General features: G+C 41.1%; 2 protein-coding genes, 1 non-coding gene and 1 pseudogene across 4 annotated transcripts; 1 reads left to right on the top strand and 3 right to left on the bottom strand.

Moving 5' to 3' along the window:
• Window positions 1-461: 461 nt before the first annotated feature.
• Window positions 462-2,678, bottom strand: srbc-28 (annotated as a pseudogene). The gene is given in 7 exon segments: window positions 462-608; window positions 655-688; window positions 690-754; window positions 796-894; window positions 943-1,149; window positions 2,289-2,514; window positions 2,566-2,678. Coding segments are annotated over 7 exon segments (891 nt in total).
• Window positions 2,679-3,169: 491 nt separating this feature from the next.
• Window positions 3,170-4,468, bottom strand: srbc-27 (Serpentine Receptor, class BC (Class B-like); the record flags this gene model as incomplete). Its single annotated transcript, NM_001356782.1, has 6 exons — window positions 3,170-3,316; window positions 3,366-3,464; window positions 3,512-3,610; window positions 3,670-3,876; window positions 4,092-4,311; window positions 4,359-4,468. 6 exons carry the CDS (start codon window positions 4,466-4,468, stop codon window positions 3,170-3,172), a joined length of 882 nt encoding a protein of 293 aa, NP_001343600.1.
• A 1,036-nt stretch (window positions 4,469-5,504) lies between these two features.
• Window positions 5,505-5,970, top strand: T27C5.10 (G-protein coupled receptors family 1 profile domain-containing protein; the record flags this gene model as incomplete). Its single annotated transcript, NM_075008.2, has 2 exons — window positions 5,505-5,779; window positions 5,823-5,970. 2 exons carry the CDS (start codon window positions 5,505-5,507, stop codon window positions 5,968-5,970), a joined length of 423 nt encoding a protein of 140 aa, NP_507409.2.
• Window positions 5,971-6,674: 704 nt separating this feature from the next.
• Window positions 6,675-6,792, bottom strand: rrn-4.15. The gene has a single exon (NR_070112.1). It is a non-coding gene; the product is annotated as a 5S ribosomal RNA (ribosomal RNA).
• Between the last annotated feature and the right edge of the window lie 6,536 nt (window positions 6,793-13,328).

Below are 13,328 nucleotides of genomic sequence, written 5' to 3'. Positions count from 1 at the left end.
TTTTTTTTGTAAATAAATATGGCATTTTGGATCAATATTTTGTAAAATAATGTCTTTCTAACAGTTTAAATTTAAAAAAACAATTCTTTGCGGCTTTTCAAATTTTTGTTTGAAAGTAATTAATGCAGTTCTCAGAAAAGTCTAGTGCATTTCATCATTGCCACAAAGAACAATACCTTGAAACTTTTATTTCGATGCACCGAAAGTATCATGTTTCCATTCTTTTTTGAGAAACCTTTTAAGTAACGGAAATGTAGTCAATTATAAAAATATATTATTATGCTTATTTATAAAATTATTATATTAAAATTATGTCCAAATAAGAAAAGAATAAAACACAGTTATGCACAAAAATATCAAGAAAGTACTGCTCGTCACTGTAGAATACCATGTAAATGTTGACTGCAAGCGATCTCATTTTTAGGCGCCACAGTCGATGGTATGAAACGGATGATAGCTAACTATTTCAGGCTTTTGACCCGAACATTTTGTTTGCTTGTTGTGGAAGTGCTTGTGACATCACTTTTCTGTTTTACAGTACGAAAAACTAACAAAGCTTCAATAGAACATCCAAGTTGTCTTAAAATTGACGCGAATGGCCCAAAGTTCTGAAAATAGTTTTTTAAAGAAGTATTGAATATTTGTCTCACGAACATTGAGCAGATTATCTTGGTCAAAGAGAGTCAAAAAAAGTGCTCAACAGGACATTAAAAATGAATATGATTGCAACATCAATCAGAGCAAGACGATTTGCCTGAAAACTAGTATTTTTCTTCATTTAATTCAAATTTCTACCCTATTCATGGTAACATCTTTATTTTTGGTTTTGCCCACTTTTAATAGTAATTTCAATGATAAAACAAATGCAAACAAAAAAGTAAAACCATTTATAATCTGAAATTTTTTATTAATCAACATCTGAAACAATTTACGAAATTTTACCCATTTTGACGATAGAAAATATTGCCGGTAGCATGAATTAATGGCACAACCAATGTTAACACAATTGTACGGAATATTTAATTTGTAATTGCAAATTACATACAAAATGAAATACTCGAACAGACCGTAACCCAATATTAACGTTAGAATCGCATTATTCGGGATCATTGGACGATAGTTTCGATATTTTATTGGTGTACAAACTGCCTGAAAACGTATAATTTTCAATTGTGAAGTATCCTTGTGTGAAATTGTTTAAAATCATTTATATGATTTTAGTTTTCACATATCATAATTTTGGATGCCGGCCGAGAAAAAAGGATTTATGTTATGTTCTAATTTTTATGTAGGCGTTTGGACATGTATTAAAGCTCTAAATACCAAACCTTTGATTTTACGCCCAAATGCACAAAAGCGGCGAAGATTTGCGGTCCGCAATGGGATCTTTCGGCGATCGCTGATTTGCAACATTTTTGGCAAACGGTAAGTTTTCATTTTCCGAATTTATGGCGAACGACGAATTCGACGAATATGGTCACATTCTTTCACCTAGACTTTGCTGCAAGTTTACATTTGTTCTGACCATTTTTTGACTTTTCAAAAATCTAAAAGAAAACGAATGTTCTGAGAACAACATTTGGTTATTAGAACATATTATGTCTCTTTACAAGCAAAAACAACACACACGCGCTCCATTTCACACCCTAAAAACTTCAAACGGCGAATAATCGGCGAATTGCCAATTTTCGAAATTTCCGGCGAAAGCCCGGCAAATTTGGTTATAGTGAAAAAAAACATATATTTCAATTTAGTTTGTGACGTCATGAACTGTATTTTTTCGCGGCACATTTCGCGGCACGCACTACCCGCCGCTCCCCCATAGAAATATGAACAGAATGTTATCTCGGTATTTGGCTCTAGCTTCTTGCACAAGTTTAGCCCAAAAAATATTAACTTGGATCAGAAGCTGTCTAAATTTGGGCAAAAGTTAGGCAAGACTTTGGCAAAACTTGGATTCAAGCTTTACCAAAGTCTAACCCAAGTTTCACCCAACTCTTGCCAAACTTTGGCCCAAACTTTTCTGATTTCGTTTCAAACTTGAGATGTGATCGTGTCTTTTTTTATTTTGGAATACAGTAGACTCACGGAAAATCAACGATCAATAAGTTTATTGCTAACTCGAAAACGGATCGAAGTTTCATATAAAAAATATCATCAAAAATGTTCTACGAACAATTTTCAATCAACTGATATTAATGAATTTTTAATTGCTACACTCATACCAGGACTACACCTTTTCAATCAATAAAGCATATTTGCAATGCTTCAGTGAAATAACTGCTTACCATAACTCGTTCAACAGAAATCGTCAGTGACACAATTCCTCGCATTGTTCCTGTATTTGTACTAAAAAATGCTGCGAAAACTATGAAAATATGAAGATCAGGCACATCTCGATCATAGAAGTTAAATAGTATTACTGAAAAAATGTAAATAGCAGTGACTGCGCCATAAACAGCGTCTAGGAAGAAACGGAAATAAAATAGAGACATCTCTTTTTTCTTCTTTTTTCTGAAACGTTTTATATTATTGCTCAAATCTCAAATTAAAAATTAATACAACTTTTCCACTTTGTTCAATATAAAAATATTCATAATACACGAGAAAATTGAGCAAATGTCACCGAAAAAGTTAATTGATAGCGCCATGCTATCTAACAATTGGTTTCCTCCCATTAATCTGGAATATTTTGAAATCAACTTTGTTCGTTGGAAAATGGAAAAAGACAATCTCGTTCATTTTTCAGAAAAAAAACAATAAATCAGTCAAAAAATACTGAAAACACAGTAATTTTCATGTTTTGAGCATCTGAGCAAAGAAATAATGAAAACTTAGCAAGAGTAAGCATACATTGGAAAAATATAACTCAATAATTTAATTAACGGAAACAGAAAACAATACATGTGTGAATTTGGTAGCGGATGAAAATTGACTCCGCGAACAACGAGAAATCCAATTTATTTCCAACAAAACTGCCCAAGCGCTACCTGTGAATGTAGCGAATCATTTTCACAAGAAATATATCAAAATCTGGGAAAATAGATCAGACGGAATTTGAATGCTCTAATAAAGAAACTAAGAAAAGGGGAAAAATGTGCACAAAGACCAGAAACGAGCAGAATAGTTATGGATTCTGTCGAAAATCATATACATAGATGTCGATTAACTATTTTACGCTTTTGACCAGAACGTTTAGTTTGCTTGTTGTGGGGGTGCTTGTAACATTACTTTTCTGTTTCACAAGACGAAAAACTAACAAAGCTTCAATAGAACATCCAAGTTCCCTTAAAACTGATGCAAATGGTCCAGAGTTCTGAAAATAAATTTTGAAGTTGAAAATATCTAATTTTCGTCCCACGAACAGTGAGCAGATTATTTTGGTCAAAGACGGTCAAAAAAATGCTCAGCAGAACATCAAAAAAGAATATAATTATAACATCAATCAATGCGAGACGATTTGCCTGAAAGAATTCATTATTCATTTTATTAGTTTTGTTTAAATTGCTACCCTATTCATGGTCGGATCTTTATTTGTAGTTTTACCCGCTTTGCAGATCAACTTCAATGATAAAATGATTGCAAACAATAAAGTGGGGCCATATATAATCTGAAAATATGAAGGAAAAAAAGTTAGTTAAAATCTGAAGCAGTTCGTAAAAAATTTACTAATTTCAACGGCCGGAAATATAGACGAAAGCATGAGTTCATGGCACAACCAACGTTAACACAATTGTACGAAACATTTAAGTGGTAATCACAAATTGCAAACAAAATTAAATACTCGAACAGGCCGTAAAGCAATATTAAAGTTAGAATCACATTATTCGGAATCATTGGTCGATAGTACCGGAAAACCATTGGTGAGCAAACTGCCTGAAAAATAGGAAGTTTCAAAGGAAATTTTCTTCGGGTTTGCCAAATGCTCCACGGAAAACCTAAAGTGTATGCAACTACCCATATTTCATAAACTAATTCTCTTAATAATTTTAGCTTCTATGCAGACGTCCGAAATGAACGCGACTAGAAAACTATGGTGTTTCAATAAATTATACTATGAATCTGTTCTTCTTTTGCTCTCGAATACTTACTACAACTCTTTCAACTGAAATCGTAAGTGTCACGATTCCTCGCATTGTTAATATATTTGAACTGAAAAATGCTGCGAGAACTGTAAAAGCATGAAGATCAGGATTATCCTGATTATAGAAATTGTATAGTATCACAGACAAAATGTGAATTGCAACCGTTAATCCGTAAACAGCGGCTAAGAAATAACGAAAACAAAATAGAACCATCTCATTATTTTTTCTGAAATTTTCTATCTTATCACTTGACTTTGAAAGAACAAACACAACTTTTCTTTTTTCAAAATAAAAATATTCATAATACACGAGAAAGTTGAGCAAATGACACCAAACAGATTTATGGACAGCACCAAGCTACCTGACAAACGGGGTGCTTCCATTAATCTGAAACATTTTCTAAACAACTTTAGAAAATCAATGTAGAGCAAGCTAAGAAACACAAGGAATTAGGTATTAATGATCAGAGACTGAAGTAAGCAAAATTTGAGTTCTTAGACTATGACAAGGAAATGGGAAATTGAAAAAAAAATATACAAAACTAGTATACTTGACGACAGAAAATGCATTGAAAAAGTTAATTATCGGGAACGGAAAAAAACTACGCGTGTGAATTTTTCAGCCTCTTTTAATTGGATCACAAGAAAAAAGAATTTGGTGAATTCGGCCGCAGAATTCAAAACATGTTTATTCAATAGTTGGAAATGTAAACCAAAAGATAGAGTACAATCACCGAGAAACAGTGAACTTAAAATGATCCTAAAACAGCGGAAGTATGTAGGTAGAGGAATCAAGTTTTAAGAGTAGGAATATATGTAGTGGAACAGAAATTTTTCAGGTATTAATTCCCTCTCCCCCCAAAGAGATAAGTTAGAGATAAGGAGATAAGAAAACTCGGCCACACTGATAGAATGAAACTGTTATTGTTTGAAGATTGAGTCAAGTTTCAAAATGGTCCAGTGTCCAAAATTAGAGATTCCACACCTCGGTCTCCATATCTATTTGCGGCCACGTTGTATAACCGCTGTTGGTCAGTGCATTCTCCATGCTTTCTTGTGCCGAAAAAAATTCAATTGTTTGTAATTACACATTGTAGGGATTGAAGCATGTATCAGTTCTCTAAATTTCAAAAAAATTTAAAGTTTTTCGAAATTTTTGTGGTTTGTCAAAGCTTTGACTAAAAATTTTGAAAACTCCCCAAACTTTTGTGGTGTTCTCTGTTGATTTTTGGGTACGTTGCACCTTTTTGAGTGTGGAAAGACATAAACAACAGGTTCCAGGTAGATTGGACAAATTGAATATCTGAACCATAGTAACTAATTTTTTCTTGTTTTTCTTCCTAATAGGATTGGGGTTGCCATAACACTATTGTAAAATTCCAATTTTTTCCATTTTTTCCAACAACCTAAACCGAGTAGAATGAGTAAAAAAACTTTTTTGCATAAAATCGATGATTTTCTTGTAGAAATTTATAGTTATTTGAACTATGTTATATTTATTATTTCCATTGTTGGCATTATTCTGAACGTGCTCCATTTGCTTGTGCTTTTCCGAAAATCTATGAGGCAACTGACAATTAATATATTTATGATCGGAATTGCAGTTTGTGATTTTTCCCAAATGATTTCATTTGTTGTAGTTATAACAACACAATTTTACATAAATTACAAAACAACTCAAATTTCTCCAGACTGGTAAGATTTTTCCATTTTTTCTCATAATATGTGAGTTTTTCAGTTATCCACCTCAATCTTATGTTGAGTACAAAATAAATCACATTTTTACATTTATTTCAAACGTGTCGCCAAAGCTTGCAGTCTGGCTGGGAGTTAGCTTGGCTATTCTTAGAGCATCAGTTATCAGGAATCCTACCAATTCGAGGTAAACTTTCAAACAAAAAAAACAATCAATTTGGACTATGCAATTGTAAGCTAGTAAAGTGCATGCTAGGGCTTCCATGGGAGGCAGGTGTGATTTCAGGGAGACACCTGCCGCCAACCTGCCCGCCTCATGCCGGCCTCTCGCCTCATTCCTGCATTCTGTCTTGAAATCAAGGGCTTGGTGTCAGCATCACATAGTGCGACGTTCGTGCGTGGTTGCTACGCAGCGGCCGACACGTTTCGGGTTCCGCGCCGCACTATACAAGAGGCACGGCTCGCGGCTCGAGGCAGGTCGATGTCGCCGCAAGGCTGGCGCGGTAGGCGTTTTGGCGCCTGCATGTAAGTCCTAGTGTAGGCTGCACTCCTCACCGATGTGTTTATAAGTTTACAAAATGTCCGCTGCACTCCTCCGAGGTAGTTTGACTAACTCGCAAAGTGTCGGCTGCACTGTTTACATCCAGTATTCTCTATGAAAATCTCACTGTTCTCCAAACATTTTTCAAAAAATACCTACATTCTTCATTTTCATCACACCTACAAAAAAATAGCAGTCTCTTAATTACACTTGAAAATACGACTCTCCAGAAGTGTCATTTTGACTGGGGAAACATTTTCAAAATTTTTTAGTTTAATTCATTTCTAGTACAAATTCTATTCGACATGACGCAACAAAAAAATTCGGCTGATATTCTGGAAAAAAATGCAAAAAGCTTACAACATCCAGGATTCCCAGGCCGTCTCCGATCCAAGTACTAACTGGACTCAACGTTGCTTAACTTGCCAGATCGGACGGGATGGCGTGCATTCAACGTGATATGGTCGTAAGCATCAACATACAAGTCCCATGTCAGTTACAAACCACCCGACTAGGCCTCCATCCCTTCGTCAGTGGAGAGGGGGGATGCCGATCGTTGACCTCGCTCGCTGTCTGCAGTCGGAGTGTGTTAGGCACAGAGACGCGCCGTTAGAGACGGTTTAATTACCCAAGTTTGAGGTGCTCACTTTCTATCGTGTTAACCGTACGTTTACACTCCCAGTGAGTGTAATAAAGGTTATTCGATAGAGGGTGTCTCCCTCTTTCTTGGGTAATTCTTCGGCGGTCCGGGGTCTCTCCCTCGTCTTTTTTTTAAACTTTTCTTTCTCATCCACTCTTTTGCTCCTTTTTACTAACTCTTGTACTCTATAGTCTTTTCTCATCCCCCATCCGCCGTTGGGCAAAGTTTATTTACTTTGTTAAATCCATATTTTATCTCTCTCACCCGTACAGAAAGCGTCTCCTTCTCAAACGCTTTTCTGTACTTTTTCTTATATTTTCATTAACATATTTTTCCTGTTTATACTAACCTAACCTCCATTGTCAATTACTAACTAACTTGTACAACGGATTTCGATGTTGCGCCGAAAAGGACGTCACCGAATGGTTATGGTCAATTCTGTCAAATGGCAACCCAGTGCACATGCTGAAGCAATTGGAACAGGAAAGTCCTGGGCACCACAGCGGTCCCAGGCATCCGAACACGGCTGGCAATCAAATGCAATGTTTGATCCCCCCAACAGGATTCTCTTCGCCAGAGACTCATGGTCGCTCAACCAATCAACGCATCTTCAAAATCAAAGGAGCGGATCAGGATTGGGTATAAGACCTGGTCAGGTAAGGAACAATATGGTGGGGGGTGGGCCTCACAGAGCAGGGGACCCAAAGCGTCGTGTCGAGCTGGTCAGCATACAAGGAAGCGAAGTGACCGTCAGAACAATCTACCCGTCGGATGAAATATTCAGTTGTTACTCCAAATCATGTGATATCAAAACAAAAGCTGGCTATGGCCCTGAGGACCTAAAGCACCTGACTCGTCATATCAAGAACGAGCATGGTCTCAAAGCTCGCTGGGCATATCAATGTGGATTGTGCAATGAGAAGTCGGACCCAAGTGTATCGGAAGGCCACAAATGGATGGAGGCACACATGGTCGCCGTTCACCAAAGCTCTGCGGAAAAAAGGATAAAGTCCTATCAGAAATGCACGGGTGCAAGAGTTGCAGAACAGCTACAAGCTGCTGCTCCATCGCTTACTGTGCCGGGGAAGCACAAATCAGGCTCTAGAGACGCTGCCAAAGATTCGATGACACCAACAAAGGATGATGACCCGAAAACCAGGATCTATCAGACACGAAGCGTAGTTAAAAAGTCGACTCAGAAAACAGCAGAGCCAACAGATGAAGGGTCTAGAGGCCCAAAGTACGCATCCATTTTTCAGAAATCCGTCAAAGCAAGGAAGAGCTTGGCGCTTCTCTGTGAATTAAGCAGCCCTAAGCCTATGAACCCCCTTCCTACAAATGAGCTAACTCTGAAAGAAGGGAATTCAAGAGAGCTCGCCAAAGAGGAAGCACCATCTGAAGGTATAGACGACATCGTCATCATCGATCTGGACGAATCGGAGGAGTCGCCACCCAGAAGGAAACGATTCAACACCTGGTGTCTGGATCATGAGTCAAGCCGTGAAGCATGGCTGGATGACACAGCAATCTTCTGGTACATCTCCTATCTCTGCAGAGGAAGTACAAAGTACTCAGCTTTGGACCCATGCCTCTGGAGTATGTACAAAGTCAAAGGCTCAAGATACATTCTTGACCGCTTGGAAAGCTCCATCACATATTTTTTCCCGATATGCGAGGAGGACCATTGGACACTGTTGGTATTGAAAGACAATTCATACTATTATGCAAACAGTCTGCACCAAGAGCCACGTGGCCCGGTCAGGGACTTCATCAACGACTCAAAACGGGCTCGGAAGGAGTTTAAGGTGCAAGTACCTCTTCAAAGAGACTCCTTTAACTGTGGAGTGCACATCTGTCTAATGACCAACTCGATTATGGCAGGAGGCAAATGGCACTCTGAAGAAGACGTCAGAAACTTCAGAAAAAGACTGAAGAAGACACTCCAGGAAGAAGGCTATGAGCTTTACTCGGTCAATAGTCTGGGTATACCATTCCAAGCCCCAACGACTGAGCAAATGGACTACAAAGAAACAAGATGCAAAAGAAGCTATGCCAGTGTTCTTACTCAAATAAGCCCGCCGGCCAAAAGGCCGGACTGCAAACCTGACAACAACATATTCGTACCAACCAAGGATTGTGCTGCCGAAGGTAACCCGCAGGAAAAAGGCCGAAATGAATCTCCTGAAGAGATCAATACGGAACATATCGTCGTCGCAGGAAAACCTGCAAACAACATCAGTCCAAGGTGTCGGAGCACCTCGGAAATGCTGTTTGAGATGGTGAAAGCCACAACCAGCAGTGGAAGAAGCAGCTTGGGCACCATGACGCAGGATGAGTTCATCCGAACCAGCACAATCGCCGAGGCAGTTCCCCTAATGAGCATAAAACTCCCACCAATGGAGTTGCCAAGGAAAATTCTGCCACCAATTCCCCCCAGAAAACCAACCCAAACCAATGGAGGTCAAAAGGGAAAGCAACAGAGGGTGCCTACAGGAAAACCAGACACCCTAAATGCTAAAGTCCGGAACTGGTTCAACAACCAACTTGAGTCGTATGCGATGGAGGGTCGCAGCTTCCAACGACTGGAATGGCTGACGGAAGTACTCACTGCGTCGATACAAAAAGCAGCAGCAGGTGATGAAGGAATAGTTGATATTATTTGCAAACGGAACCCGCCACTTGAAGTTGCGAAGGGTGAAATGTGCACCCAGACCGAAAACAAAAGGAAAACGACCAACAATGCAGCAAGAATTGCGGACCCAATCCAGAGCAGCAAGGGAGCTGGTGATGTGAAGGCATCGTACTGGAAAGAAAGGGCTCGCACTTACAACAGGATTATTGGTAGCAAGGAGGAACTCTGCAAAATTCCCATCGATCAACTGGAGGATTTCTTCAAGAAATCCACGTCCCGCACCAACGTGCAGGAGTCGATCATGAAGGAGAAAAGCTCCAAAATTCCTGCTCTCAAGATAGGTAACTGGATGGAGAAGAAGTTTATCGGAAAGGAGGTGGCGTTCGCTCTGCGGAAAACAAAAGACACCGCGCAGGGTGCAGACGGACTGCGATACCACCACCTTCAATGGTTTGATCCCAGTGGTGAGTTATTGGCGAAGGTATATAACGAGTGCCAACGACACAGGAAGATCCCAAAACACTGGAAGGAGGCCGAGACCATCTTGCTGTTCAAAAATGGAGATCAGTCAAAACCAGAAAACTGGCGCCCAATTAGCCTGATGCCTGTGATCTACAAACTTTACTCCAGTCTGTGGAACCGGAGAATTAGAGCTGTACCAAATGTGTTGAGCAAATGTCAGCGAGGGTTCCAGGAGCGCGAAGGTTGCAATGAGAGTCTAGCAATACTCAGAACAGCAATCGACGTGGCCAAAGGAAAACGAAGAAACCTGGCGGTGGCATGGCTGGATCTGACGAACGCGTTTGGATCCATCCCGCACGAATTGATTGAGTACGCGCTGACAGCGTATGGATTTCCGCAAATGGTCGTCGATGTGGTCAAAGATATGTACCAGGGAGCATCAATGAGGGTTAAGAACGCGACGGAAAAAAGCGATCGAATCCCAATAATGTCTGGGGTGAAACAAGGCGATCCCATTTCACCAACACTTTTCAATATATGCCTGGAAACTGTGATTAGAAGACACCTGGAGTCTGCAAATGGTCACCAGTGCCTCAAAACAAGAATTAAGGTACTGGCGTTCGCCGACGACATGGCGATTTTAACGGATTCCCCCGACCAGCTCCAGCGAGAACTGTCAAAGCTAGACAATGATTGCACGCCCCTGAATCTTATTTTCAAGCCAGCAAAATGTGCATCACTTGTGATCCAAAAAGGAGTTGTGCGGAGCGCATCAATTAAGCTTAAAGGAAACGCCATTCGATGCCTTGACGAGAACACCACTTACAAATATTTGGGAGTTCAGACGGGTTCGGCAGCAAGAATTTCAGCAATGGATCTACTGGAGAAAGTCACGAAGGAACTTGAATGCGTGGTCAAAAGTGACCTGACGCCGCCGCAAAAGCTGGACTGTCTTAAAACATTCACGCTGTCCAAACTGACATACATGTATGGAAATTCCATACCACTGATCACGGAGATAAAAATGTTTGCAAATATCGTCATTCGAGGAGTCAAAGTGATGCATAGAATCCCAGTCCGAGGGTCACCACTGGAGTACATCCATCTTCCAGTGAAGGATGGAGGGCTTGGTGTAGCATGTCCCAAGACAACCTGCATGATTACGTTCCTTGTCTCTACTCTTAAAAAACTCTGGTCAGATGATGAATACATCAAAACATTATTCACATCACTGGCGGAAGAAGTAGTAAAGAAAGAGTCAAAGAAGAGCACAGTCACTATGGATGATATAGCCGACTATCTCAACGTTGAGGAGAGGATCAATAGGAGCGAATTTGGGTACAATTCCATTACGAGACTGCGGGATGTGATGAGGAACTTGGCCATCACTGGCGACTCCCCACTTTACAGGCTGAAAATGGTAGTAAAGAACGGGAAAATCGCTTTGCTCGTCCAAGCCACAAGCGAAAGCATGGAAAGGATCTACACGGAAGAAGATGCGAAAAAGCTGCAGCGCTCACTGAAGGATCAAGTGAACAAAGCACTCAAACATCGATTCAACACCACCAAAGTAGTGAAAAGCAAAGTCGTCCGAGTCGTGCAACAGCACCCAGCAAGCAACAGGTTTGTCACAAAAGGTGGCAACCTGAGCCTTGCATGTCACCGCTTTGTGCATAAAGCACGTCTGAATCTACTGGCCTGCAACTACAACAACTACGACAAATCCAAATCAAAAGTCTGTAGGCGTTGTGGGAAGGATCTGGAGACGCAGTGGCACATACTGCAAAACTGTCCGTTTGGTTTCTCAAAGAAGATCACTGAGAGGCATGATGCCGTCTTGCACAAGGTCAAAACTCTCATTGAAAGCGGTGGAAAAAAGAATTGGACAATGAAGATTGATGAAGAACTTCCAGGATTCAGCAGACTCCGTCCAGATATCTGCCTCAAAAGCCCTGATGAAAAACAAATCATCTTGGCAGATGTCGCATGCCCATATGAGCATGGAGTAGAAGCGATGGAAAGGAGCTGGCAGGCAAAAATCGACAAATACGAGACGGGATTCGCCCACCTGCGGAAATCGGGAACCAAGCTGACCGTCCTTCCGATTATAATCGGGTCACTTGGATCATGGTGGAAACCGACAGGTGACAGTCTCAAGGAATTGGGAATCAAGGGAAGCGTGATCAACAGTGCCATTCCAGAACTCTGTGCTACTGTTCTCGAACACAGTAAGAATACGTACTGGAATCACATCTTCGGTGAAGCGTACATACCAAATCCAATGCGAAACGGACACGCAAAACCTGCTGGAAATGGATGGAAAAAGGAAAGATTGCAGAAGGCCCCTGTGAGGCCTACCAACTAGCCTCCAGGGCACGCCGCACGCCAAAAGTCCTGGCATAACTCTGCAAATAACATCAAACGTCAATCAACTCCACAAACTCTCCACTCTCTTCAAGTCTTCTCGGTGCTTCCAACACCACAATGGTGAAAGCTCCTTCACCTTTTCCCTCCAAAATTCTTCCCATGTGGGGAAGTCCTGTTCTTGTAAGCTCTCCGGAGGCTGCAAGAGCAGAAGAAATTCTTCTTTCTGACAAGGTCAGAAGGAAGTCCTGTTCTTGAGGCGTCCATCCCGGGCGTCATAGGAGAGATCAGATGCACCTTCTAGCAGGAGCTAGAAGGGCTGCCCTGTCTTGAGATCCCCACGGGGGTCAATAGACGGGAGGGGCTGCTGGCTTTCTCTTTTTAAGAGGAAGCACCAATCCGGAGATCCTTAGGGGTCAAAGGATTAAAAGGCAGCAGGTCCAATTCTCCTCACTGACTTCGGTCAGAGAGGAGTCCCGCCTTGGAGACCTCCCCGGGGAGGTTGCTGAAGAGGCGGAAGCTCCTTCTAGCAAGAGCTAGAGGGAGTTCCCAGTCCTGAAACCCTTGCGGTTGATGATGGAATGGAAGAGTACTTCGGTACTGCTCGTTGCTCTCTCTGCGTTTTACTGCCGAGGGCCGGATTTGCTCGAATCGCGAAAGGTCTCAATCGACCATTCAAGATGACGGCTTATCTAAGGTCCGAAAGCAGTTGGGAGAGTAACGTGTTCTCCTACCTTTCAAGTTGAATGGTCGTTTTACTGTTTGGGATAGCTGACTTGATGCTAGTACGCTTCATCTGTGGATGACGCTCCCCAAGCAGTCAAGTAGACTTGAAAGGTGCCCTCGCCCTAGTTAGCTCTTAGACCTTATGGGTCGCCATGGTTGTGGACGGGTATGCTTGCCGGAGCCG

Source organism: Caenorhabditis elegans, chromosome V (genome assembly GCF_000002985.6).
Source record: "Caenorhabditis elegans chromosome V".
In the NCBI taxonomy this organism is placed as follows: Eukaryota; Metazoa; Nematoda; class Chromadorea; order Rhabditida; family Rhabditidae; genus Caenorhabditis; species Caenorhabditis elegans.
The sequence above is the reverse complement of the archived record's forward strand: the minus strand, read 5'-3'. Positions and strand labels throughout refer to the sequence as shown.